General features: G+C 45.7%; 1 protein-coding gene across 7 annotated transcripts in view; it reads left to right on the forward strand.

Moving 5' to 3' along the window:
- KCNMA1 (potassium calcium-activated channel subfamily M alpha 1) overlaps nucleotides 1–25,003 on the forward strand; it is a 707,317-nt gene that overhangs the window by 502,816 nt on the left and 179,498 nt on the right. For all 7 annotated transcript variants that reach the window (XM_057735193.1, XM_057735192.1, XM_057735190.1 and 4 more), the window contains exons 10-14: nucleotides 3,409–3,519; nucleotides 6,433–6,538; nucleotides 8,577–8,659; nucleotides 12,178–12,247; nucleotides 17,963–18,118. In XM_057735193.1, coding sequence (XP_057591176.1) covers nucleotides 3,409–3,519; nucleotides 6,433–6,538; nucleotides 8,577–8,659; nucleotides 12,178–12,247; nucleotides 17,963–18,118 — 526 coding nt within the window. The remainder of the gene's footprint in view (nucleotides 1–3,408; nucleotides 3,520–6,432; nucleotides 6,539–8,576; nucleotides 8,660–12,177; nucleotides 12,248–17,962; nucleotides 18,119–25,003) is intronic.

Below are 25,003 nucleotides of genomic sequence, written 5' to 3' on the forward strand. Positions count from 1 at the left end.
GTTATTTAGTGTCTGAGCTGAAGTAACACAGGGCTATCAAAGTATGAATCTCACATGGCAGATTTGTAGGTGTCAAGGAACCCAACAGAGATAATTTTGGGTGAGGATCTTTTTGGCATTCTTCAAATCAGGCCCTGTGAGCAACCGTGACTCTGCTTCCAAGGAGGGTACTCCCTGCTCTCAATCTTAGAATATTTTCAATTATATTTTCAATCACTGAAGATGTGAGAAATTCTGCTTTTCTTCTCCCAGCAATAATAGCCTTCCTCAAACCATTGCCCCTGGAATTTTCAAGAGTCCTGAAAATATTTCTGGAAAATAACATTTCCCCTTTCACCCTACATTCCTTGCACTCCTGCAGGGCCTCTAGCGCTCCCTTAGATAAGGGCCAGTGGAAGCAGATCTTCTAATGCAGACGCTGAGTTAGAGAGGCAGCTTCTTGCCATCCATCAATTCTAACTGCATTCAAACATTTTCAATATGTGGGCTCCTTGATAACTTCCACTGTATGGAAAACAAAATGGAGGGAAATGATTATTGGCACAAAAGGGGGAAGCCGTAAATCTTCAAATCAGTTAGAGGACAGATTGAAACAATACGGGTTCTCCAAGGTTGCCATGATAATGTACCTAATAACTCTTCTTGGGCAAGGAGGCAATCTGCTTTCAATCAATCTCGCTTTTTCTGAGCAAAAATACCAATTACGTTGAAGGCAGATTTTTTTTCTTCCTTTTTGATAAAGACTGCTCTCCACCTCAGAAATCATGCTGTAGCTTAAAGATATATATTTTCAATTGTCTAGAATAGTATTGGACGGCTAGCACCAAATGAGGAAAGTCAATCCTTTTTTTCTCCCCTCTCCTGCCAACATTTGTCTACTTCTTAAGAGAAGTGAAAGCTAATTAAAGGCTTAAAGGATAATATTGATTGCATTGGAATATATTTTATATGTACCCAGCACATTTTCAACTAAGAGAACCCTGCCTCTTTCTAAGGCTGAATAAATCAGCTGGCTGAGTCTTTGATTCAAGGCTGAGAGGGTGGACTCATCTCCTTCCCCTCCGCTTCTCACACATCTGTCCTGGAGATGAATGATCTCAGAAGAGGAAGAAGGAAGGCTGGCAGATGTTCATTCAGTTCTTTGCGAACAGGATAGGAAGGATGAATGTTCTGGCATTTCCCTGGACCTATCATTGATTTGAGTCCAGCTCTGAATGATAACCAGGCTTGTGCTGGTATAGAACTTTGAGCTTTGCAGTGCTTGGTGCAGGAGGCTGCATGGGTAGTGTTAACCTCTCAGCTCCCTCATCGATTGAGTGGAGAGAAGTTGCTTGCCCCGAATCACACACATCCTTGGTGGCAGAGCAGGGAATCCAATCTGGCTTACTTTCAGGAAGAGTCCCAATCACACATCTGTCCTACAGAGGTGCCTCTACATTGGATTCATGCTGGCCTTGTTCTCATTCACAGAAGTTTGTAGGCAGAAAGCATTAGAATCGCCCCAAACAGCCCCACTGTCATTTGTGGAGAGGTCAGATATCAGGGGGGAAATACTGTTTCTCAGTCACTCTCTGAACATACTTGGCAAGTTCAGAATCAGAAATCTTATTCAGAACGTGCATATTCATTTGCAGCCTGTTTTGTCCATATAAATGCACATTCGCCACAAGAAACACTTTAAGATATGACCTGATGAAAATGTATACAGTCCAGTTGTTCTATCTACATTGTGTATTCTGACCATACTGTGTGTTTCGGCTGGGAGTTAGTCATATGGGTTTGAGGGCATAAATTTTGGATCAGTGGCCAAGGGATCTCCCTTAACCTAGCAGGTATATTGGCTTGAGAGCAAAGTGATTATATTAAAATATCTCTTCTGAGGGAGCCCACTGACATCCCGCCCACCCCCAAGGGCCTCCACTTGCCCGATCGCTAAGCGCAGCACCGTGACAATAACAGTCCGTGATGGTGATATTATTAACTGCATTGTGCATATTATTGATTTACTCTTTGTTCTGCATCATTATCCTTTCACCAATGAGTTTACTGCATTATTCTCACATACTTAGTCAAGCACCAAATTACACCGAAAGGGCAGGCTCTTGTAATGGCATCTAATGGAACATCACATAAGCAATCATCGCTGCCTCCTCTTAGGAGCTGCCTCCAGCCAGTGAGCCTTTCTGCCTTATTGCAGTGTGTACAGAGCAATTATGAAGTGCAAGGGGCCTGGCCATTCTAAATTTCTCCCACAAAATTACTGTGTTTCATGTGCACCACCTGCCCATACCTCAGAGCCCAGCCAGGGAGTCAGCCTCTGTCACTGTCAGCCTGAGGGGCACAGGGACCTGGGCTGAGCCTTTTGCTACAGCCTCTTTACTAGAAGCCAATGGCTTTCATCTCCACAGTCAGTCACGGGGCTAACTCTTGCACCGAAGAGCTTACTCCTGACTGAGCATCATATACAACAAACAGTGTCAAAGTCAGATTGGTCCAGGAGCCCAAAGATGTTGGGGGGCACTGTTCTTCCTTCCAGTAGTCCTGGAAGATGGGCTCATCTCCTCAGGGGGAGCCACCATCTCCAGAAACAGAAGTCCAAACCACCCCGAAACAAAGGCAAGCAATTCCATCCTCATCCCTTCCTAGCTTTTCTCCCCATCTTGAGGTAAATTCCTTTGTCTCTCATGGAAATCCCAGGCACCCTAAGGAAGCAGCTGTCTGGGGATGCACAGCCTGCCTGCGGCACGAACTCAGATTCCATAGGTGTCCCATCCCCATTTAGCCCTGAGTAATGCTCACTTACTGTAAAGTGTTACATGCCCCCATTGTCGGAGGAGTTATGGCGGAAAAATGCAAAATTTCCTTTTTACTGCTTATGGCCAGCAGAACCCATAATGTGTCAAGCCGCACATTAGCCACCCTGATAAAAGTCCGCTTTCTTACACACAAAATCATCGTTTCAGCAAGATTTGTTATCTCATTACCTGATAAGCTCTATGTCATAAACCAAGACTCATTCGGTAAATCTCCCGGGAGGACGCTTTGTGGGCAGAAAGGGAGAGAGATATGAATCTGCAAGGGACTTGATAATGCAGCGTTTAAGCGCAAGCATAATGTCACTTATTGTTAAATGCATAAAACCACTTGCCCGAACGGCTGGGCTTTTAATAGGATTTTGTGCAGCATCAGGTGAGAAGCCATATGCTTTTCTGCTGAGGAGTCTCTGAGCACCTTCCGGCTCTGCTGCTTTGCCTCACAGCCCTCTAGGGAGGGGAGCTGGGCTTCACTGAGCCGCCTCCTCCTCGGAGACAGATGCTTCCCTGCAGCTGTGCGCTTCTGCTGTCTGGTCGGGGGTGGGTGCCGGGGCGTCGCTGGGCTGGCCTCATCTAACTGACCTCTCCCACCCAGGCACATTGTGGTCTGTGGACACATCACGCTGGAGAGCGTTTCCAACTTCCTGAAGGACTTTCTGCACAAGGACCGGGACGATGTCAACGTGGAGATCGTCTTTCTTCACAAGTAAGAGGCCCCTGCTGTTTCGAGACCCTCCGCCCAACCAGGCACTGCAGGAGGGACTCCCCAAGTTTCTGTAGGAGAGGTGATGTGGGGCAGCATTTGGGAGCAGGGCAGAGTTGAATCAGCCACGATCCCCGCTGGGCTCATTGGAGAGGACGTTCTGGAACTGATGGAAAGGAAGCAATGCGCTCGTTCAGTGAATAAGAGCAGCGTCTGTCTCTGTGGAAGTGATTCTGGCCAATGACAGTGGGGTTCGTTATGGGTCAGAACGTCATCACTGTCCCCTCAGCCGTCTGGATCTGTGCGATCCAAGTGTGTCCACAGTGTCTGGTGTGGATGGTTAGCTGTACGGTGTGGATTCGTTATGAGTTCAGGACTGACACAGTGACAGAGCAGAACACAGACATGAGAGGAAGCAGGGTCAAGGGAACAAGGACAGGAACAACAACTGCCGTTCCTAGGAGCCTGCAGTGTAGGACACAGTGCTGGTCACCACAGTCTCTCTTTAAATCAACAGAGGGAGTAAAAGTACATGCTCAACTCAATGTACACTCTGACTCCTGACTCAACCAAGTACTGAACAAGTTAACCTCCCTGGGCCTCAGTTTCCACATCCATAAGATGGGGAGATCAAAATGGTTTCTACCTACCTTCTCGGGCTATTGTGAGAATGAAAAGAAGTAATCCATTCCAGGTATACAGAGCAGAATCAGGCACACAGTAAGTGCTCAATAAATGTTAGCTGTTATCATGAGAGAGATAGTACATTAGGCTGCACAATGAACTTAGGAGGTAGATCTTACCAATTTTGTTTTACAGGTGAGGAAAGCAAGATACCTCCCCTCCACTTAGTGCTGTTGAGAGTCTTTGCCTGATCCCCACTTCAGTGAAAGGTCGTCTGCCATAGGGATGGAGCATTGGGGGATGCAGGCATGTTGACATGCGTGGCACCCTCTCCTTCTTTTATGGAGATGGGGCCATCATGGGGTCAGTCTTAGCCTCACATTGCCAAGGGGCAAAGGTCACATGTTGTTGGCTCCACGTGAGGTTGACCACCCAGGACTCAGTCCTACTCTGAGACCCCACAGAGGCTGACCTCACCATAGCTAGCCTGTGCATCTCCTTCCTTTCGGCATTTGTGAATGTGAAACTGGCCGCCATGTTTGAGTACCGACATTTTTCTTCTTAGCACTGACTTTTCCAAGTTCTGAAAAGACCGACCAGGCCATGGGCACAGGAGCAGAACTCACAGATGCAATTCACTGCTTAGCCACTGATGACCAGCTGTGGGGCCCATCCTCTGCTGAGCACTTGGAAGGTTCAGCACAAGTGTAGTATAGGTTCTGCCTTCATCTTGTTTGGGCATTTCAAGATGAGCATATATGGGCAGTGGTTAAGAATCCGCCTGCCAATGCAGGGGTCACGGGTTCAATACCTGTTCCAGGAAGATCCCACATGCTGTGGAACAACTAAGCCCATGCACCACAATTATTGAGCCTGTGTGCCACAGCTATCAAAGCCCAAGCACCTAGACCTCATGCTCCACAACAAGAGAAGCCACGGCAATGAGGAGCCCATGCACCACAACGAAGAGTAGCCCCTGCTCACCTCAACTAGACAAAGCCTTGTGTGCAGCAACGAAGACCCAACACAGCCAATAAATAAATAAATAAATTTACAAAAACTTAAAAAAAAATAAAAATAAAAAAAGGATGAGCATATGTGCAACAATTAGAGCACAACATGGCTCTTTTAGTAACAAACTGATGTCAGTTGAATCAAGTGGCAGAATCACGTGGGGCATCCGTATCAGGGAGAGATGACCACTCCTTGCATTTCCAGGGCAAGCAGGCTTCCTGAAGGAGGCCCGACTTGTAATGGATTGGGAAGTCTGGCTGGATTTGCGTAGGCAGCTTCTTTTTTCTCACCGGCTGCTTTAGTCTGAATCAACAAGCTGGCTGCTAACACTTCAGTTGCTAGGATTCACCTTTGTGTCCACAGCATCTATCAGTGTCAGCCTTGTTGTCCATGGCCCAGTTAATTAACCTCTCGAAGCTTTGGGTTAATAACATACCTTCCTCTAGAGTTGTTTTGAGGTTTAAATTAGTTAATACTTGTCAAGTGCTTAGGATGGTGCTTGCCACACAGTAAATGCTCAAGAACATTAGCAGTTATTATCATCACTAAGTACTACATAAGTGCTAGGCAAGTGTTGATAAACTCAGTCCTTGCCACCTAGTAGGTTCTCACTGTCATCTCCCAGGGTCTAGCACACTACCTAACAGAAAGTAGGTATTTTTCATCTCTGCAGAAATAATAAATGAATGGACAGGTCAACCAGTGTTTTAATCCTTGCCCTGAGATGGGAAAGATGGCTGTGTAGCTCAGCACCAAGAATGATGAATAGTGTACACGTGCTAAATCAAGAATGATACTGAGAGTGGATTAACTCTGTGTGTGGCTGCTCAGAAGTGATGTTTTTTGATCAGGGCCCTGGGGGGTGAAAAGTCCATGAGGTGGAAAAGCAGGGACACGGCTTTTGATGGAAGGTACAGCAGGAGGCTCTGCCAGGAAGACCTTTGGCTAATCCCTGATGTCACAGCCTCAGCTCTCCATTCATGAAATAGGGACTCCATTCATCAGGAAGTTGAAGACATTTTGTCCCATATGCCTCAGACTCTGCAATGGTTACGAACCTCTTCATTTTAACTTGGTCCTGGTTTTGGTTTTCAGTTGGACTGGGGTTTTACTTCTGTTGAGTGCGAACCTCTTATTTATGGCAAGAAAGGGAGCTGCTTTGAAGATGAAAGCCTTTTTCCCAGATTTCTCACTGTGGAAATTGGAGGGAAGGGAGGCTATGGAGGCTGAATACCTGAATCTGTTATATTAACAGCTGTTTCCTCTTTCCCTGTACAGCATTTCCCCTAACCTGGAGCTTGAAGCTCTGTTCAAACGACATTTTACTCAGGTGGAATTTTATCAGGGTTCAGTCCTCAATCCACACGATCTTGCCAGAGTCAAGGTAAGAAGGAAGAAGTGACTTCTGCTTTTACTCCATCTAGTGGAGGGTGTGACTCTGTGGTGAGGGAACATGCCTCTCAGGGTGACCAAGAGTCACCTCCAAACCCCTAATGAGATAAGTCAGATACTACCAACCTTGGTATCACCCTTGCACTGGTCCTAGGACTTTGTTTTGCTGGCACACGGTGGACCACCTATAAGCATTCCACATGTGGACTAGTTGTACGTAACATGCTAGACATGACTAGTTCCCTCAATATCAGCACTGCTTAAGCAGGTAGACCAGTTGTATGGTCTCAGTGGTCTCATACATAACATAGCAATCAAGTAATTCCCATTTTGAATACTTAAATTGGACTCAGTATAGCTCTGAAACGTGTTGTTTACATCAGAAAGGAACATTAAGCAGCCCTGTAAGGGCGAGGATTCACTTCTGATGGGGAAGTGAGAACAGTGGTGCAATCGTGGCTCGCAGCTCAGCCTAAAACATTTTTTAATGAGGGAATACGAAAGCTTGTTGACAGATGGACAAAGTGTATTAAAAAGCAAAGAGATTGTCGAAAAGTGACGTATTTGTCTTTTCTAAAAGTTAATTAAAATAAATTCTACAGCCAGAGTGCAGATAATTTTTGACTCACCCTCATGGATATCATATAGTCCAACTTTCATTTTGTGGAAATGAAACTCTTGGTCACCCTGAGAGGCTCAGGGCTTAAATAAATATTCTGAGTTTCAAAAATCAAAAAAGAAAGGAACATTAAGGATAAAGTATAAAATAAAGTTTACCCAAGCCATACAGCACTTTGAGCTTCCTTTTTTTCCTCACCAAGGACTAAAGGTACAAAACTAAACACGCAGGTATCTGATGGCACTTGGTAATGGGCTAATCTTTCTTTCTAGAACCTACTAAGACTGTTCTTATAAAGCATACCTAAGGTTTAAAAGGGAAAGGGATACAGCAAAATGGCATCTGCTACTTTACTCATTTTATATAGATTTTGTAAGCACATTCAACATTTGCATGCCAGTGGATATAGATTAATATTTTGAATCCACTGACATCTAAATGCTTACTGTGGTCACCACATAATGCAGTAAATAATGTAATTGGCAAACATGAATAAGCCAAAAGGATTTGGGTAAATTCTTTGCTTTATGAAAGAAAGAAAACTTGAGACAGTTTGTGACATACCGTGGAGGAAACCATGCCCCACCAAATGCAGGAATGGTCTGTTATAAGTACAACATGCCAAGTAGGACAGACCTGAGCCAGCATGGGAATTCTTAGGCTTACAGAGCCCAGTTAATCTTAATATTATCCAGACATGATCCAAATTATGTCTAGATTACAAGCAATTCTTAGCACCGCTCGTGATCCCCTCAAAGGAATAAGTCTCTGTTGGCACATGTTTAGATAAGTCAGGCTGTATTTTGAGGTCATCTGTAGCACATCATTCCATACACATAGATTTGTTGTCTTTTGAATATCTGAATGCTAATTGAATACTAAACAGTACTGAGCTGTTATCTGAGTTAGGGCTCTCATTTCCTCTTATTCCACACTGGAAAAAAAGGTTAGATGAAGGACTTTGGAGTCTAAATTTCTGAATCCCCAACAACTCAGTTAACTTGGTAGCCTGAGCGAAAGGGTTTAGCCCATCTAACGCCATTTCCCGACTGGAAAAGTTAGGACGATGGGGCAGATGGTGGGGAAAGGAGGTGGAGAGGGGACTGAGAGGCTTAATTAATTGCTATCTCAAGAAATCAGGAAAGCTTACATGTAAGAGGCTATGCAAAATGAGAAGTGTAATTACCGAGTTACATGGTGTCCTCTCCAATAGCAACAAGATGAAGTGTTTATACCATAACAAGAAACTGCAACCTACACTTTTGACAAAAACTATAATCTCTCAGGATTATTATTTTTTTCTTTTCTTGCAAAGCACCAGGTTCCCCCAGAGCTGTCAACAGAGAGAGACTGCAGCCAAGCATGGCTATTTATATGTTTGTGTTCTGTGATTTTCCTTTTGGTGTCTTAGATAGAGTCAGCAGATGCGTGCCTAATCCTTGCCAATAAGTACTGCGCAGACCCCGATGCTGAAGATGCCTCCAACATCATGAGGTAACCTCGGGGAGGGGGTGCAGGGAAGGCTCGGGGCTGGGTGCTCTGTGGCCGCTTGCTGTCCTGTTGGGTCCTCTGCAGAGCCCTGTCTCTGTGGGACCTTCTTCCTTATTAGCTACCCTACAATTAGCCACCTGCACAGGCCCAGGGTGGGTTGACCTGAGGCTGTGGTGGGTGCAGAGGACAATGACCCAGGCATCGTCCACTGAAAGCTCATCCTTAAAACGCAAGCGCTTGGGGGCTCACAGCCAGTCTTGGGGTGGAGGACTAGCAAAGGAAAGATAGATTTCATTGGGAGTAGGCCTGAACTAAGGTACCACGTTCCCTGAGGGGGAGTGGGCCGGCGAGATCTGAACTGTAAACAGTTTCGTTCCCAGGGGACATTTTGGACTGTCTGGAGCTGTTCTTGATTGTCCTAGTTAGGGGACAGTGCTGCTCAAGTTTGGTGGGTAGAGGCCAGGGTTAGAGCTCAACATCCTACGATGCACAAGACTGCCCCCCACAGCAGAGAATTAGCTGGGCCCAAATGTCAGTAGTGCCAAGGTTGAGGAGCCCTAAGTTAGAGCTTTCCAGGTGTGTCTACAGCACATTGATTGATATCTCCCACAAACAGGGGTTTGTTAACCAATTAGCTTGTTTCAACCAGTTCCGTCAAATGAAATAGTTTTCTTCACTGAAAGCCTCCTCGGTGCTTTGAATACTAACATGAATTTCTAAGATAATGTTCTGTAGAGAGTTTCTCAAACCTATTTGACGACAAGTCCCCTCCCCCCACTTTTTTTTTTTTTACAGAACATCTGGCAGAAATGGGGGCTGTGGGGGTCGCTTTTTGGAAAACACTGCCCAGTGCTTTCCTTGTAAATGGGCGGGGCCCATTGAAGGCCATACTGTGGCCAACTCCTACTGCTTATTGTTTTCTCATTTCAGGAGAAAATTGTTCTGTTTTTGTTCTTTCTATAGACCCATGTTCCAGACATCTTAGGACGATGAAATAACTAGAAAGTTAAGATATTCTGCTCCACATAGTTAAAGCCCTTTTGGATTCTTCTCTCCTGCAGCATAAAGTTCAGGATAGTTAAGAGAGCTGGGCGGGGATAATAAAGAGAACCCTCTGGAGAAGAGAGGAACCAAGAGAAAACGTTTCACTCCCACTTGATTCCCAGGAATTCTTGCCTAATTGTGAACAGCCATCCTTTGGGTCTAGACCAAGAATCCCCTCTCCCTGCCGCTTGGTTTACAATGTCCTGGGAATTCACCTGAGGCAGAGGGTAGGGAAGTTGCCTTTGCACTGTTGCAATGCTCACATCTCCTTTGCTTTGCTTTTACTCAGTGGCCCCAAGGGACATGAGCTTTCCCATCAGTGAGGGGGGTGGAATTCCTCTGGAGCACATCCTCCACGCAGCATCCAGTCCTTGTGTCTGGCAAGCAACATCTGGACCAATGTTCTCTTTCTACTCACTTGTCTTCGGCAGTATGCTTAGTGTAGTCATCTTAAGAGAGTGGATGCATGAATTCTTGTAAGCACTGGGCTTGCCAGGCTGCAGGGACCTGCTTCCACACCTGGGCCCATCCCCTAACTAGTCAGAGCCCCAGCTTAGGGTACCTCAGTTGGCCCTGTCCTTGAACTAGGATTTCTATGCTTCACATTTTTTGTGTCATTTGAAGTGATAAAAATGTAGCTTTTCAGGAACCTTATTTTCAAAATTTCAAATGGAAAACCAAAAGAAGATGAAGCTTCAATTTTTTTAAGTAAATAATTGAAATGATAAGTGCTTTGAAGTGGGCATTTCTCTTAATCACAATATTTGATTTAAGCCCTGACTACAATAGGGTTAATATGAAGACATACAAGGTACCTGGGTGATTGGCATGATGCCAAGGCATAAAAATGACTGAACAAAGGTAGTATCAGAAATGTGATTAAGCCATTCATTAATGGAATCAGAACGAAGGCCCAGGCAGCAAAAGGAAATGGGAAACTCAGGGTTAAAAAATGGGCTCTGTCTTTCCCTTATTTGTATAATCCTCCTTCCCCCTTAGTTTAATGAGACCAATCTGCCCCTTCTGAAATTAAAATGTCAAAGATCCATTTGAAATGAGCTAATGCAGAAAACTGGCTGATGCTGTGAACTGAATTCCAAGGGCTGACAGAGGCTCAAAGTCCTTGAGTTATAAGCATGGGCCAACACAACACTTTTTCAAAAATAAAATGAAATCCTTCAAGTGCAAAAGCCCAGGGTGAATTTGTGCAGGGAGAGGCTTCTGCGTGATCCATTTCCTGAACTCCCAAGTGATAGCTATTCGGACAAAGCTGCTCCCTGGCTGCCTTCTCTCCATCTTTGCACAAAAAGGGATGCAGCACAGAACGTTTCCTGGTGGGACGTTTGTGGGGGTGGTCGTGATAAATGCACTTGCATTTCTGATTAGGCTTAGGAGGTGGGCCTTACTGTGGAATTCCATTCTTCAGCCTTCCTTGTCACAGGAGGAAATGTACAATGTCACCTCTGACAGAGTCGGTAATGACAAAAACCATAACTTACACGTGGAGAGAGCTTTTAATGATTTCAAAGCATTTTCACATCTGGTTTTTCCTGTGCTGCTCATACCAAGCCTGCGAAATACATAAAGCAGGTACTGTTGCCCCCAATGTCCAGATGAGGAAACAGTCACAGAGAGTCCAGGGATTTCCTGAAGGTCACCCAGTTTGTGAGTATAACAGCTGGGACTGGAATGCAGGTGTTTCTGCTCCTCTGTTCCCAGCCCCTCCCCTTTCAGCACAGTGATTGTTGTGGGGAACAGGAGGGAAGGTTGGGGTAGGGGCTGGCAGCCCTTAATAGTAAGTATGGACTGAGAGCAGTTTGGGGGAATTTTCCGCCAGCCCATGACCTCCCCAAGGCCTTGACACTTATCTGTAACCAGCATCAAAGTCATCATTTAGATGCTATTAGCTATCACAGGCTGAGTCATGGATCCCATCCTAAGAGCCCTGTTCAGAAATCATTTTTGTGAGAGTGGCCATGTGTGCGTGACAATTAGAATCATGTGTCAGGCTGCTTGTGTGATTTGTCACGTTGTCTCATCTTGTTAACTTGGAGTATTGGATTCAGAGCAAATCGTTTCTGGGCTCCTCCCTGGGGTATGTGAGATGGCAAACCTCCGTTGGCCCCTTGAGTTGAGCTTATCTTATTTAGATGTCTATGTGGGCAATAAGCCCGTGACCCTGGCTCCGGAACCCCATGCCCGGTGCACACACGCCATCACCAAGGCACCACGGGGCCCTCTCTCTTCTTTCATGCCTAGGACACGGTCTGTGGCCATTCTGTGCTTTCCTTGTCACACGGCTGCAGGGTATGGTGGTGGAAACACAGTTTAACTTGGCCCAGTGCCTGCAATCCCTCTGAAGGCCTAGGCCGCTGGCCCCACGTTCACTCCATTTGGATGTAATCGAATTAATCTTCCCATCAGACTCCAAGGATGAGACAGACCCTGGCTCAAGCTTTCATTCTTTTCTGTTTCAGAGTCATCTCCATAAAGAACTACCACCCGAAGATAAGAATCATCACTCAGATGCTGCAGTATCACAACAAGGTAGGGCGGTGAGAGCCTGTCCCAGGCTCAGAGATGTACACGGGGGTCTGGGCTCTTCACCTTCCCCAGATAGCCACACACGCACGTGCTTGCGTGCACTTGCACACACACCAGTGCAATCCGAAGGCCTGGATGTGAAGGAGTGGTGGGTAAAAACCTCCCCGGGACATTTCTTCAGTCCAAACATCTTGTTTGCAGTTGGTCACTGGAGGGAAACTCATTCATTCAGGAAGCATCTGTTGGTCCCCAAGGTTCAGAAATATCGATGTGTCCTTAGATCCCATTTCAACAACTTCGCATGTTTATGTGCTATACTTATTTCTCCACTGGTATTTACTGAATACCTACTGTGTGGTCAACACTTGGCCTCCCCCCGCCCCGCCCCAAGCAAACTCCCATGAAAATAGTGGAGCCCTGTTCTGTGCTCTCAGGGATCTTGAGGTCAAGGTGTAGAGTGTCCCAGGCAATGGAGAGCACTCTTCTGTCTGAGATCCGGTGAGCTTGGGGGGATGGACCAGGCATTGAGTGGAGAATGTGAAAAGCCACATCCTCAATTCAAGATGAGAATTTTCTCAGTTGAATTCAGGAAAATAGTTGGCTATCCAGAGATTAAACATAAAGGAATTTCCCTAGTGTTACAGTTTACAGTGGGATCGGAAAGAAAAAAAACCTTGGAATCTATGCTGTTTCCCATATGATTACTTCTCCGTAAACCAGTCCTTCGCTCGGCTGTCAGTAGGCTTCCAAGGAAACAGCTTTGGGGGAGGGAAGGGGGCACCTTTCTGTGTTTGATGTGGACCCTGTTATGAGAAACCAGAGGCTGCTCAGTACCTGCCACCAGGTGTCCTGTCTGGACAGAGTAACTCCCTGCTGGCTTGTGAGTGAACGTGTGTCCCATCTTATGGGCCATATTCCCTGCAAAATAGGCATCCAGGTGACCTAGAGAGGACCCCGTTCTGCCAAATGCGCCAGTGCCATGCCGTTATTTCTTAATTGCTGGCAAGCGCTGCCCCATTTTGCCGTGTGGAAGCCCGGCGGAGGCGTTGTTGAGTGTGGAGCCTGCTGTCGGTGACTGGGCTGCCGCTTGGGCAGCTGCCCACTGCTGCCCAGCCCTCCCAGGCGGTTCCACTGCTGACTGTGGCATGCTCCAGCCAGCAGGTTGGGTGGTGGGCACCCAAAGTCACAGTGTCCTGTTTTTTTGTCTCTGGAAAACCCAGGACGCTGAAGAGGGAAAGTGAGGGTGTTGGTAACTCCCCGGCATCAATCTGGAGAGGTTTTTTGACAGCAGCCCCCGTAGGTGGAGGTGAATTTTATGAGCAAGGCCGTGGCTGGTGACAGCTTCCGAGGCAACAAACTCTCTCTCTTTCCTTTGTGATTTGAGATTTCATTTAGTGTGGGAGTGCTTTAAGCTGTTGTTTAGATTTGGGGCTGAATTTAGATTGAATAGGAAAATTAATGTTGTATGTTTAGAAAGGGATGTCAGTTCCTTTTTTTCTCCTTCCAATGAGTGCTGATGCAGCATCTTCAAGGAGTTAAGGAGGATTTCAGCTCTGTGATTCTTGTCAAACTCAGAAGGAGTTCTGCGAACCGAGGAGCCAGATGGTACCGGTCAGCATTCACATGATCGTAGCACGTGGAACATCTTTCACAAAGCTCTGCCCTGCCGTTATTCAGAAACAGTGATGAAGACATCAACCGACCCCTGCTATTTGCTTCAAATGCATTTTGTTTAGGACCGCCCCCCATCTATCTGGGGTTCAGAGTTAGTAAAAGTCACTTATGAGACTTTGTCCTTGTAACACGTGCGAGAATGAAAGGGACATAGTGACACTGTTACAGGGCTCTATCATTTCATTTTTCTCTTGCAGAGAAAGAACAGGAGGTCCACTGGTCATTATTTGTCATCTCATTCCTTGTAGAATTGCAAATAGGCATTCTTCACCTTGCTTTACAATTTTGCTGTTTTTTAAGATCCTCCTGTCTACCCTTGCAATATTATTTTTCTTCTTCTCTTAGCACTTCCTCTTCACCTATGACTAGATACCCAGAGATCTCCATTCATTCAAACTTGCTTTCAGGAAGGAACCTGGTACATGCACGTACACATATCACTGTCAGCATATTCCAAAGGATAGTTAATTCCATAATTGGATATCAGACTTAAAAGATAAAGAATTTCAATCCCCCATGACCTAATAATGGTGCTATTCTAGGACCTAGAGGGATGTAGGGAAGTTGTCTTCTTTCGCTCCACATAAAACTGGTCCTGAGTTTGTCATCATACTAACCTCAGGCATTTGTATCATATTTTATGGTTTTGAAAGAGTTTTGACATCCATTATCTCATTTAGTCCTCATTTGACCATCTGTGCATTTTAGCATCCCAGTGTGACTGCAGACCGTGGGTCTGAGCTCTGTCTCAGACAGAGCATCTCTGGTGGGTACAACTCATGGTCACTTGGCAGCCAGTGAGCTAATAGATCTGCCAGCTGCCACCTTCTCATTCAATAGAGCCACAGGCTGTTGAACCAAACTGTGGTTCCTCTGAGTAGGACTTCTAGAAGGACAGGTTCTGCAAAGTAGATCTGTTTTTCTCGCGGTAGAATGTAGGGAGAGAAACAGCCTCACCATCTCCCAGCATGGAAAGGAGATGGCACAGGGCATTGTCTGTTTTGAGTGCAAATGGCTTAAAACTCTTGAAGAAAAGAATAGGACATCTTGGAAAAGTGTCACTCTTGATGACTTAGCTATTAGTGGACTTTTAAAATGTTCCCAGCAGACGCCAGAGAAAGAGATCTTTGTCTCTGACCTGAAGTCAAGTCCCAGTGGCCCAATGGAGAGGCAAGTTCTTTGAACTTTCTCACTGTAAACTCTTACACTTCAACAGAAGTGTTAAAGTGTTTTCTCTGAGATGACCTTCTTTCTTCCTCATGGTGGCTTCCCTAAAGTTGTGTGTGTAGTGAGAGATGGCACTGGGGCTAGAATTTGTCTCTCCTGGTTTCCAGGACAGCCTATTTTCACGTTCCTTTCATCTCAAACAGAGGGAAGCCCCGGTCCTGTTCGTCCTGACTCAGCAGGGCTGGTTCTCCAGATGAGAGAGGATTTGCCTCTAGACTCCTATGTAGTAATGTCGGCATCTTCCACTGGACCCAGATTTCCCTCAAATGAAAACAGACAGAGTTGCCGGAAATAAACAAGTTGAGTTCCTGGGTCAGTCTCTCCTCTTTGTTTGGTGCACACAGACCTTCCAGCCTTTGGTGTGTCCCTTGTGGCTTCCTGCCCCATGATTGGAAAAGAAAGGGTGGCCAAAAAAGGAGGCTGAGAGATGAAACAAATTTGATTTTTCTGTGTAATGACATATAAAATATGTGTAATGAACTCAATACCAGATGGGTACACGAGGGACCCAGGACCTACAATCCTGGACTTCATACTCTGCATGGCATCTGGGGATGTGAGAGACCATCTTAAAAAGATTTGTTTGTTTGTTTGTTTGAAGGTGCCATGAAGGTTACATGGTGTCTCTCTGGGCCTTGGACCACCCATCTCCTTTCACATTTGATCATTTACTTGTTCATGACTTAGATTTACTTTCTCCTCATTCTTCTTGGATGGTGTTCATGCAAATGCATATTTCTCCACTCAGCCTGATGTACTGTCTACAGCACGGGGGAAGTAAAGGGGAGAAGTGAAGGTAGAGAGAGAAATGGGATAAAGGCAGGGCTAATTGCTGGAACTGAGTCTGTGATGTGGGAAGGTCTCTGATTCTCAGCTTGACAGAAATTCCCATCTGCTGCGGCCCACAAATGGGACTATTTTAACAACTCTCATCAGAGAGCAAACAGTCAGTTCTCCCAGGAGTAAACACTGTCAGGTTAAGATTCACAAGATTGTTACAGAACAGGATTTTCCAAGAGGGAATTTCACAAGAGTGATATTTCTGAAAGCTGAGCATGGAGCCATTGGACTTGGTCTTGGCTCCACAGCGGAGTCTTCCCTCTCTTCTAGTAGCACACCTGTCATATATTGTCCTGAAAGTGAAGGGAGGCCTCCTTGATGCTCCTTGTGTCTGCTGATACGTGGAGAGAAACAGTAATTTCAGGGTCATAGTCTTGGCGTTAGCGGGAGCCTAGAAGGGCTCTGACTCAGCCTCCCATGCAAAGCACCAGTCTGTCTACTGAGACTTGGAGAAATGCGTTCTGAGATTCAGAGAAAAGATCTTGCGTTTTCGGAGGCAGCTTTCTCCATGTATTAGACAAATTATATCCTTAGAAATTTCCTTTATAAAACAAGCCAAAAAAATGCTTTCTTGTAATATACACCAGTCATCCCTGATTCAGGCACTTGGAAACAGAGCAAGACAAGTCTAAGTTCTCCTCATCACAGCAGCACCTGGGGTATTCACAGGTAACTACCCTGTCTCCCTGGAGGAGTGGCCCTTCTTCAGACCGAATGCTGCTGGCTCTCTTAACTGTTCCTCAGAAGAGGTTTGCTAGAACCTGTGCCTCGTCTTGTGCTTGTCGTTTTTCTCTGGGAGTTATTCAAGTATCAACTTCCCTTTTAAAATCTGACTGTTACAGTTGGATCAGGTGCTGGGCAACTAGCCTGACCAGTGCACAACAGAAGGAAACATTCATACTTCCCACAATCTGAAGACCGTTTCTGACAAGCTAGCGCTGGCTCTTTCTGTACTCTGTCACAAGATTGGCTTCTTTTGGGGAGTTTTAGTTACCCACACACAAGGTTTTTTTTTTTTTTTTTTTTTTTTCTTTCTGTCCCTTCACGTCTGCTGCCAAGTAAGGGCTTCTCGTTTTTGGATTTATACAATTTATTTTTATTTTTTTTTTAACCTAAATGCTGTACTTGACACTAAGGCCTTTTCAGTCTTTTCTGGTTGATTTTTTTGCCTGTTTTTCCAACTCTGGAGAACTTTCGAACCTTGATTCTTTCATCCAGTGTATCATCTCTGACTCTCTGCTTCCTGCCACTTAAAAATAATTGGATGGATATGCCTCTGGGTCCTCATCCCAGGGTCTGACCTCACTGCTGAATAGGATCAGTCCATCTGCAAGAGATTGTAACTCGTCTCCACTGTGATGTGCCGGATGATGTAGGGCAGTGCTTCTTGAAATGTGGTTCGTAGCTCAGCAGCTCAGCGTCACCAAGGAACTTGTGAGACATGCAAATTCTCCGGCCTTGCCCCCCCCCCCCAAAGAATCAGAACGTGTGGGGGAGGGGCCAACAGTTCGTGTTGGTGTAAACCCTTCAGGTGATTCCGATGCCCACCCAAGCCTGGGGGCCACGCAGCCGGGGTTCTGGGAGAGGCAGACAAAAGAGAAATCTAAAATACACAGGCATCTGGCGGCCTTCAGGTTTTTTGAGGAGCCAATTTCGGGCACCCTAGCCAGGGATCCTAATAGCACGGGCTGATGTGTCTGTCACGAGAGGAAATTCCCTTAGGACTCTATTTGGCTCAGTGACAAACTCAAGGGGAGGACTCGGGTGTGGTAGGTGTGGAAGCAGCGTTCCAGAGAGACTGAAGTCTGAGGAACAGAAGAGCTGAAGAAAGTGGGAAACGGCAGACCCAGGCGAGGGACAGAAAGGCTGAGTCTGCCTGACCCTGAGTGGTTGGGCAACGCTGCGTTTCCCAGAGGAGATTCTCAACAATTGCACGTTTAGTGAAGTAAGGTCTCATACCTGTTTTTGTTTCCGCAGGCCCATCTGCTAAACATCCCAAGCTGGAATTGGAAAGAGGGGGATGATGCAATCTGCCTCGCGGAGCTGAAGCTGGGGTTCATCGCCCAGAGCTGCCTGGCTCAAGGCCTCTCCACCATGCTCGCCAACCTCTTCTCCATGAGGTCATTCATAAAGGTAACGTCTCGTCCTATTAGAGCACATTAGCCCCGAATTCAATTTGTCGTGGGGTTGAGTAGAGAGCACAGCTTAAACTCAAAACAGATCGACGGGCTTTAACCGCGTTGGTTAAGGAGAAATTCCTTGTTACAGATTTGGGCACGAGGCCAGCTTCTTTCAAAATTATGTTTTTATTTTTATTTGGCACATCCACGGCCATTAAATGATTGTTCAAAGCACAGTCCTCTCTCTTTTTTTAGATAAACCACATGTTTATCTATCAACAAAGCCTCCGCTGTTAAAACAAAAATATGATTTATATACATTCCATATGGCACCAGAGTGCCTAAAGAAAAGAATTATCATTTTGCTCTTTTACATCAAGTGGCTGGTGGACCTCTCACTGTGAGGATAAATGCAGACCATGTGTTTGTGCCGAAGCCCAAAACCCAACAACATAATTCATTTATTTATTTCTGCACAATCAAGGAGGCCAGCGGGGCTGACATGCCATGGTTGTTTGAATGGAGAGTCAAAGGAGGAACTGAGTCCTGGGCAGTGGGGCCCTTTGTGCCGTAAGCCGGGCAGTCTGAATATGCTCACCCCCCGGTCAGCAATGTGCCCCCCCGGGGGCTGGCTGGGCAGCCCCTCCAGAGTCCCCAACGTGGCCTCTGCCTGCTGGACCAACTCAAAGAAAGACTCAACTGTGTCCTCACAGGCCAGGCCAGAAGTGTTTCCAGGACATCAGGCTGAGGGTCCAGGACCCTACTAAGAGGACTTTTGGAGCTCTTAGTGATGACACCAGTCCTCATCCTTGGATTGCTCAGCCTAGACAGTCAAGGTAGCAAACCGGTGCAGTAAATCCTGTCTCGTTTGGGCCTCCCTGATTTGGCACTGGTGGCCATTAGCTCGGATCCGGCCTTATATTCCCCTCCCTGTCATTCATTTATTTACATTCCCCTTCCTGAGTGACTAGTGGTTGAGGTGAGAAATGAGGGAGGCACCAGGAGATCCTACAAAGGGGCCAGAAACTCTGAAATCGGAGGTGTGAGCTCTGCGGCCTTTTGCTGCCGTTGTTGCTGTGTCCACCACTGGCAGTAAGTTATTCGGTGGCGTTGAGGAAACGGTCCTGGATGCAGTGAGAGGGATGGGTGCAAAGGATGGGAATGCAGGTGATGAACTAACTCCACGTCAGGGCGCTCCCTTGGCATCCATAAGCTGTGTGACTCAGGACAGGATTTCCTTCTAGGTCCTCATCCTCTGTACTCCCCTCATTTACATTATTTAGCCAATTTATAGTTAATATTACTCTGCATAAAAGAACAAATTGTTTTGGAGTCCATTCAATCATTTTCGCAACAGACGCCTTGATTAAAAAATTCTTTACTTACTATGTGCCCAAAGACCTCAACTCCTCAGAACTCCTGGCTCAGGCCCAGCTCACAAATAAGGACATGGCTTTCCTTTAAATGGCTTCTTTAATCCAGGCTGCCAGTCCCCTGCCTGGATACAGCTGAATGCAGGCAAATGGGGGTGGCAGGGAGGTCTCTGTGGCTGGACTTAGAGACAAGCCCAAAAGCCAGATGTAGCCTGGTGTCTCCTAGGGCTCTTATGTTCAACACAAGGAGCCCAGACCAGGGTAAAGGACTGTCACCAAGAGCGCTCCTCTGACTCCTCCAGCCAAGCTCTGGGGGTTTCTTCCAGCAGGGAATAACCCACAGGACCAGCACTTGTTTGAGGACTTGGGCTCTGCTTCCTTGTGTTGATGTAACACGGCCTTGGCAGGGCCCCACCACACATGGGGCACTTGACATGCGTATGTTTTGATTTTGTGGTGCCTGCATGGAAACTAGAGCCGCCTGTCAAGAAAATTAATAAAATGGATGTGACACTGATTCTTCAGTGTTATTACCAGCAGGGAGAAAGAACTTCTGTCCAACTTTCCTCAAGACCCTGAAGGGCCTCACCTCTGCAGCCAAGGACGTCCCCTCCAACCCAGCTAATCCCACTGCCAAGTTCCTATTTAGGAAGAGCCTGTGGGAGAGGCCCAGCCAGGCCCTGGTGTAACTCAAAACACATTTCCCTCCCAGGGTTATGTTACTATGTTATTTCTGTCCAGGGCCTGCTCCTGCATGCTTGGAGGTAGCTCTCTGAATATGGCCTTTTGACATTCAGGTGATCTTTGTGTTGGAATTTGCTAGGACACATGACCTGGAAATAACAAGGCTTCCCCTCATATATTTTTTTAATTTGAGATAGGGACAGACTAAAGCATGTGCTCCCCATTCTGTAGTGTCATCTTTGTGCTCTTCCCCTCCAAGTCCCAGACCCTTGTCTCTTTTAGGTCATGATAAACACCATAATGGTGCTCTCCTTGGCATATTTTATATATTATCTCCCATTCCAGGGATCACAAAGCCTTTACTTATTTTTACTTGGGGTGTTGAATGGGAAAGGGAATCTATACTGGATTACTGTTTGCATAAATGGCTTCCTTCCCCATTGTCCACTGTGTCCTGCGGCAGAGAATTCATCAACACTTCCACGGGGACAGGCAGACCTGTTAGGATGGAGGGAGGTGGGATGAGGCTTTGGCAGCATCGATCCCTTGAGAACGCTTCGTGTTTCTGGAAGCCAAAGGTGGACTGTGAGCTCATCCTCTGCCTGGCCCTGGGCAGGTATGATGTCTGTTCTTTACTCCTGAAGAATACATTGTACTCTGCCCCTGCTGAAAAGAAAGAACAAGACTGAAACAGAGATGATATATCACAGTGTCTGTCCATCAGGCTTTTAGAATGCATGAGACCAAACAGCCAAAACTGATAGTGAGGGTGATAAGGTTTCATGAAAGAGAGAGGGACCACTGATACATGGAAGATACCAAAGAGACCCAGCCCCGAGGTACCAGGGAGTACAGGGGAGCACGTGTTTATCCCTTTAGCAAGGTCACTTTTGCCCCAGGATGTCAAGTCATTGCTCCTGAAAGCCTGGCTCCGAATTGATCTAAACTTTTGGGGAATCTATTTGTAATTTTAGCCCACATCTTTTGGGAGTAATGATTTCCTTAAGTTTCCTTAAGAATTCCTAACTACTATTAAAGGCTTGTGTCTGGCTGTTTGTGCTTAATTTGCTCCACTTAACCTTTAAGACATGGCCTGTGCAGTTTCTGCTGTGCTGGGATTTGTTTAACAAGTCCATGCTAACCTTATAGACAATACCTTCATGAAAGAGGCTCAGGCTGGCCACTCGGGGGTCCTGTGGCCCCGCAGCGTGTTGCTTCTGACACAGGTGAAGCGTTTTGTCCAGCAGCACCCAGCTCTCGCCCTTGAATGCCTCGAAGGAGCGCAGGCGAATGCCCTGATTCCTGTCACTTGTCAACATCTATGTTATCAACCAGGCCTAGAACATCCTGTTCATTGACTGCTATCTGATCTCCTACCACCCGCCTTGTCAGGTTCAAGTGAGAATCTTCCTAATGTCTTCTGGAAAGACCAAGACAGTGAACTTATTTAGCCTATCTGCCATTGCCTCATCCGTGAATAAGTGGCCACACACATCCTCTCCTTGGCATCCTCATTTGGATGTAATTTAAGATCCATTGATTTAACTTTTCTTTTCTTTTCTTTTCTTTTTGGTTGTAGAGTTTTACCATGTGATACTTTGTCTTCAATATATCTGGTTTCAACCTGGGGCTTGACCTGCTGTGTTTGTGAATCGTGCTGTTATTTTTACTAGGATTAGCTGTCCTTGGACATGCTAAATTATGTGTGTGGTGGGTGGTGTGTGTTTTAGAGGGTGATTAACTCTTAAAATTTCCTTTCAATCCACGCTGAGTCTTCAAATTTAGCACATTTATTCAATAAATTGTCCTCAGGATTGTGAACGATTTTAACTCTGCTAATCTACCTTTTTATACATACACACACACACACACACACACACACAGAGCCTAGAACACGGCATGTACTCCATAATTATTTCCTGGTTGAATAAATCAATTATGAAATTGGAGAAAGTACATGATGCACTTCTTGTGTTTTTTTCCGTATTAATCAAGATTTGGAATTTATGGGTGAAATTTACTTAGTATTGATTATGGCAATATTTCTATTTCCATCACATTTTCTATTTCTGAGTGAGGACGCACTAGGGAAATCAGGCCTGTGTTGTCCAGATTGTATCTTGGCTGAGGTGGAATTTGCTGGACGTGGAAAGCATTTGTTCAGTATTGTTGTTACCATGTTGAGGTAAACTGTCAGCAGGGCAGAGTGCTAGCACTAATTGTAGCCAAGGGAATTGTTTTTAGTATGTCGTATGTGTGTTTGTATATATGCATGTGTAAACACATTATGGTTTAGGAGCTGGAAATAGAAGTCAAGAATCTTTAATAATAGCTAGAATATACTGGGTTCTCACTATGTGCTAAGCCCTATGCTAAGTGCTGTACAGGCGTCATCTCATTTAATTCTCACAATGACCCCACCCAAACCTGGCATTATCACCTCCTTATAGTGGCAGACACTGTAGCTTAAGGGAAGTTCAGCAACTTGTGTGAGGATATAAAGCTTGGAATTGACAAACTCACATATCAGACCAGGCGCACTGGTTCCAAGTATGTCCTTGAGTATACCAACATCTTAACTTTCTGTGGTTTATTTTATGGGAACTATTGATTCAATAGAGATTCCCCAGGCACCTACCATATTCCAAGCAGTATGCTAATCACACTGTCATCCTTATGGCTAGGAGGCGCTCATAAGTTTCAGGAAGCTTTTGTTCTGACTGGGATGTATGGGCACATGTTTGCACAGCCCCATCCTGTGGGTTTTGTTGGCCTTTTACTCTGGCCAGCTCTACAACAGCAGAGGTCTCTGCATCAAGACAGGTGAGGAGTTAACCTAGGCTGGGATGAGTCAAGGTGGGAAAATGAACTAGGCTCTCATGAACGAAATGACACTACACTCTGCTTTATTCAGGGGGTGAATCTAATTGGCTTAGGTAGATGCTCCTGGAAGATAACAAGTGATTCTTATTGGCTGATGGGTGTAAGCTCTGGAGACCAGAAATGTTCATCTAGATGAGGGAGGCATTTTAGAAGCAGGGCTCAACCCTGTGTGGAGTGGGAGAGAAGTGGGTGACAGGACCTCTGAAATAGGGCCAGGGCTCCGCCTGATAAGACTGGGACCCAGGTGGCTTTCTACTCCTGGGGGATATGCTAATGGTTCCAGAGTAGAGGCTTTGCCTGGTGAAGTAAACCCACATGGTGTAAGTTAGATAGTGAGATGGAAACTGTTGCTTATTCCATACCCAAGGGTGATGTCACCCTGATCACAAATGATATCACGACAGTGGACTTCTACAGACGTCCCTTGTCAGTGGAGAGCTGCTCCCACTGCAAGTATACTCACTTCCTCAGTAATCTCATTTATTCTTGTAAGTCCTAGATATATAGATGACTCTCAGATTTATATCTCCAACCAGACCCCGGTCCCAGTATCATTTATTTAATTACTACTCAACATCTTTATTTAAATTTTCATCTCCTCTGAGACCTAACATATCCAGAATTGAATTCCTGTTCTTTTTCTGTAAACCTGATCTTCTCCCATTGCACTATTGGCAAGGTCATCCTTTCCATTGCTCAGACTAAAGCCTTTGGATTCCACCTTATCTCCTTTCTTCCCCTCACATACGATATTCAGTTCAGCAGAAAATCTACTTGCTTTGACTTTGAAAATAAGCCCAGAATCTGAGCACTTCCTACTACCTTCCCTTTACTTTCAGATCCAAACCACCATCATCTATCTCCTAGGGTATTGTACCAGCATCCTAACTGGCCTCCCTGCTCTGTCCTTACCCCTCCCCTATTCTAGTGTATCCTCAGTACAGCATCCTTCGCAAGCATGAGTCACATCCTGTCACCCCTCTGCATAAATCTCTCCATGATGTCCCATCTCATCAGAATAAAGGTCTTACAAACGTCTGTAGGTCCCAGGCAGTCGGGTTCCTGTGACCTCACTGGCCTGGCCTCCTAAGTGCTCTTCTGCTCCTTAACGTCATACACACTCCATTTAGCTAGTCAAGGAATTTTGCATTTGCTGTTCCCTCTGCCTAAAGTGCTCTTCCCCTAGGTGGCCGCATGGCTTCCCTCCATCAAATCCTTTATACCCTTGTTCAATGTTAATTTCTCAGGGGAAACTTTTTCTAAAACATTAGAATTGCATTTTAAAAAAGGGATTAAAAGCAAACTTTTAGTTGAAGTATAATATATTTTATACATATATAATACAAACAAAAACTGTGCATCTGATAAATGGATCGCTTGTAAAGTATTTACAAACTCACACTTCCACATAACCAGAACCCAGATTGAGAGACAGTGTATTATTAGTACCCCAGGAGCCCCTGTTTTTTTGAAGCCAGATGGCAGTGTACATGTTGATCTGTTTTGGGGCTTTCTTGTGGAGCACTGACATCTCTACAATGTTGAGTTCTCCAATCTATGAAGATGGTATACCTTTAATGAAGGGATGCTTTATGAATCGACAGGTTTCCTGGCAAATGTAGGAAGATCAAGGAGAAAATGACCAAGCTCATAAATTTCTCTGGGGCTTCTGAGGGTCCCTACAGGGAGTAGATGTCCTGCTTCACCATATTCTCTAGGAAGGATGTAGATGTTCTCTTAGGCTTCATGGGGTGAATAAAGTTTCCATGTGAAAAAAAAATCAAGGTTGCATTTAAAAAATTTGCATCCAGGGAGCCCAACTCGAGGATGGAAGATTCCTTAGAAGACTGGGGCAGGGAGGGTGGGGGGGACTCGAGGGGGGGGCATCAAGGAAGGGAGGGAATATGGGGATATGTGTATAAAAACAGATGATTGAACCTGGTGTACCCCCCAAAAAA

The sequence above is a fragment of the Hippopotamus amphibius genome, chromosome 5 (genome assembly GCF_030028045.1).
Source record: "Hippopotamus amphibius kiboko isolate mHipAmp2 chromosome 5, mHipAmp2.hap2, whole genome shotgun sequence".
NCBI classification, from domain to species: Eukaryota; Metazoa; Chordata; class Mammalia; order Artiodactyla; family Hippopotamidae; genus Hippopotamus; species Hippopotamus amphibius.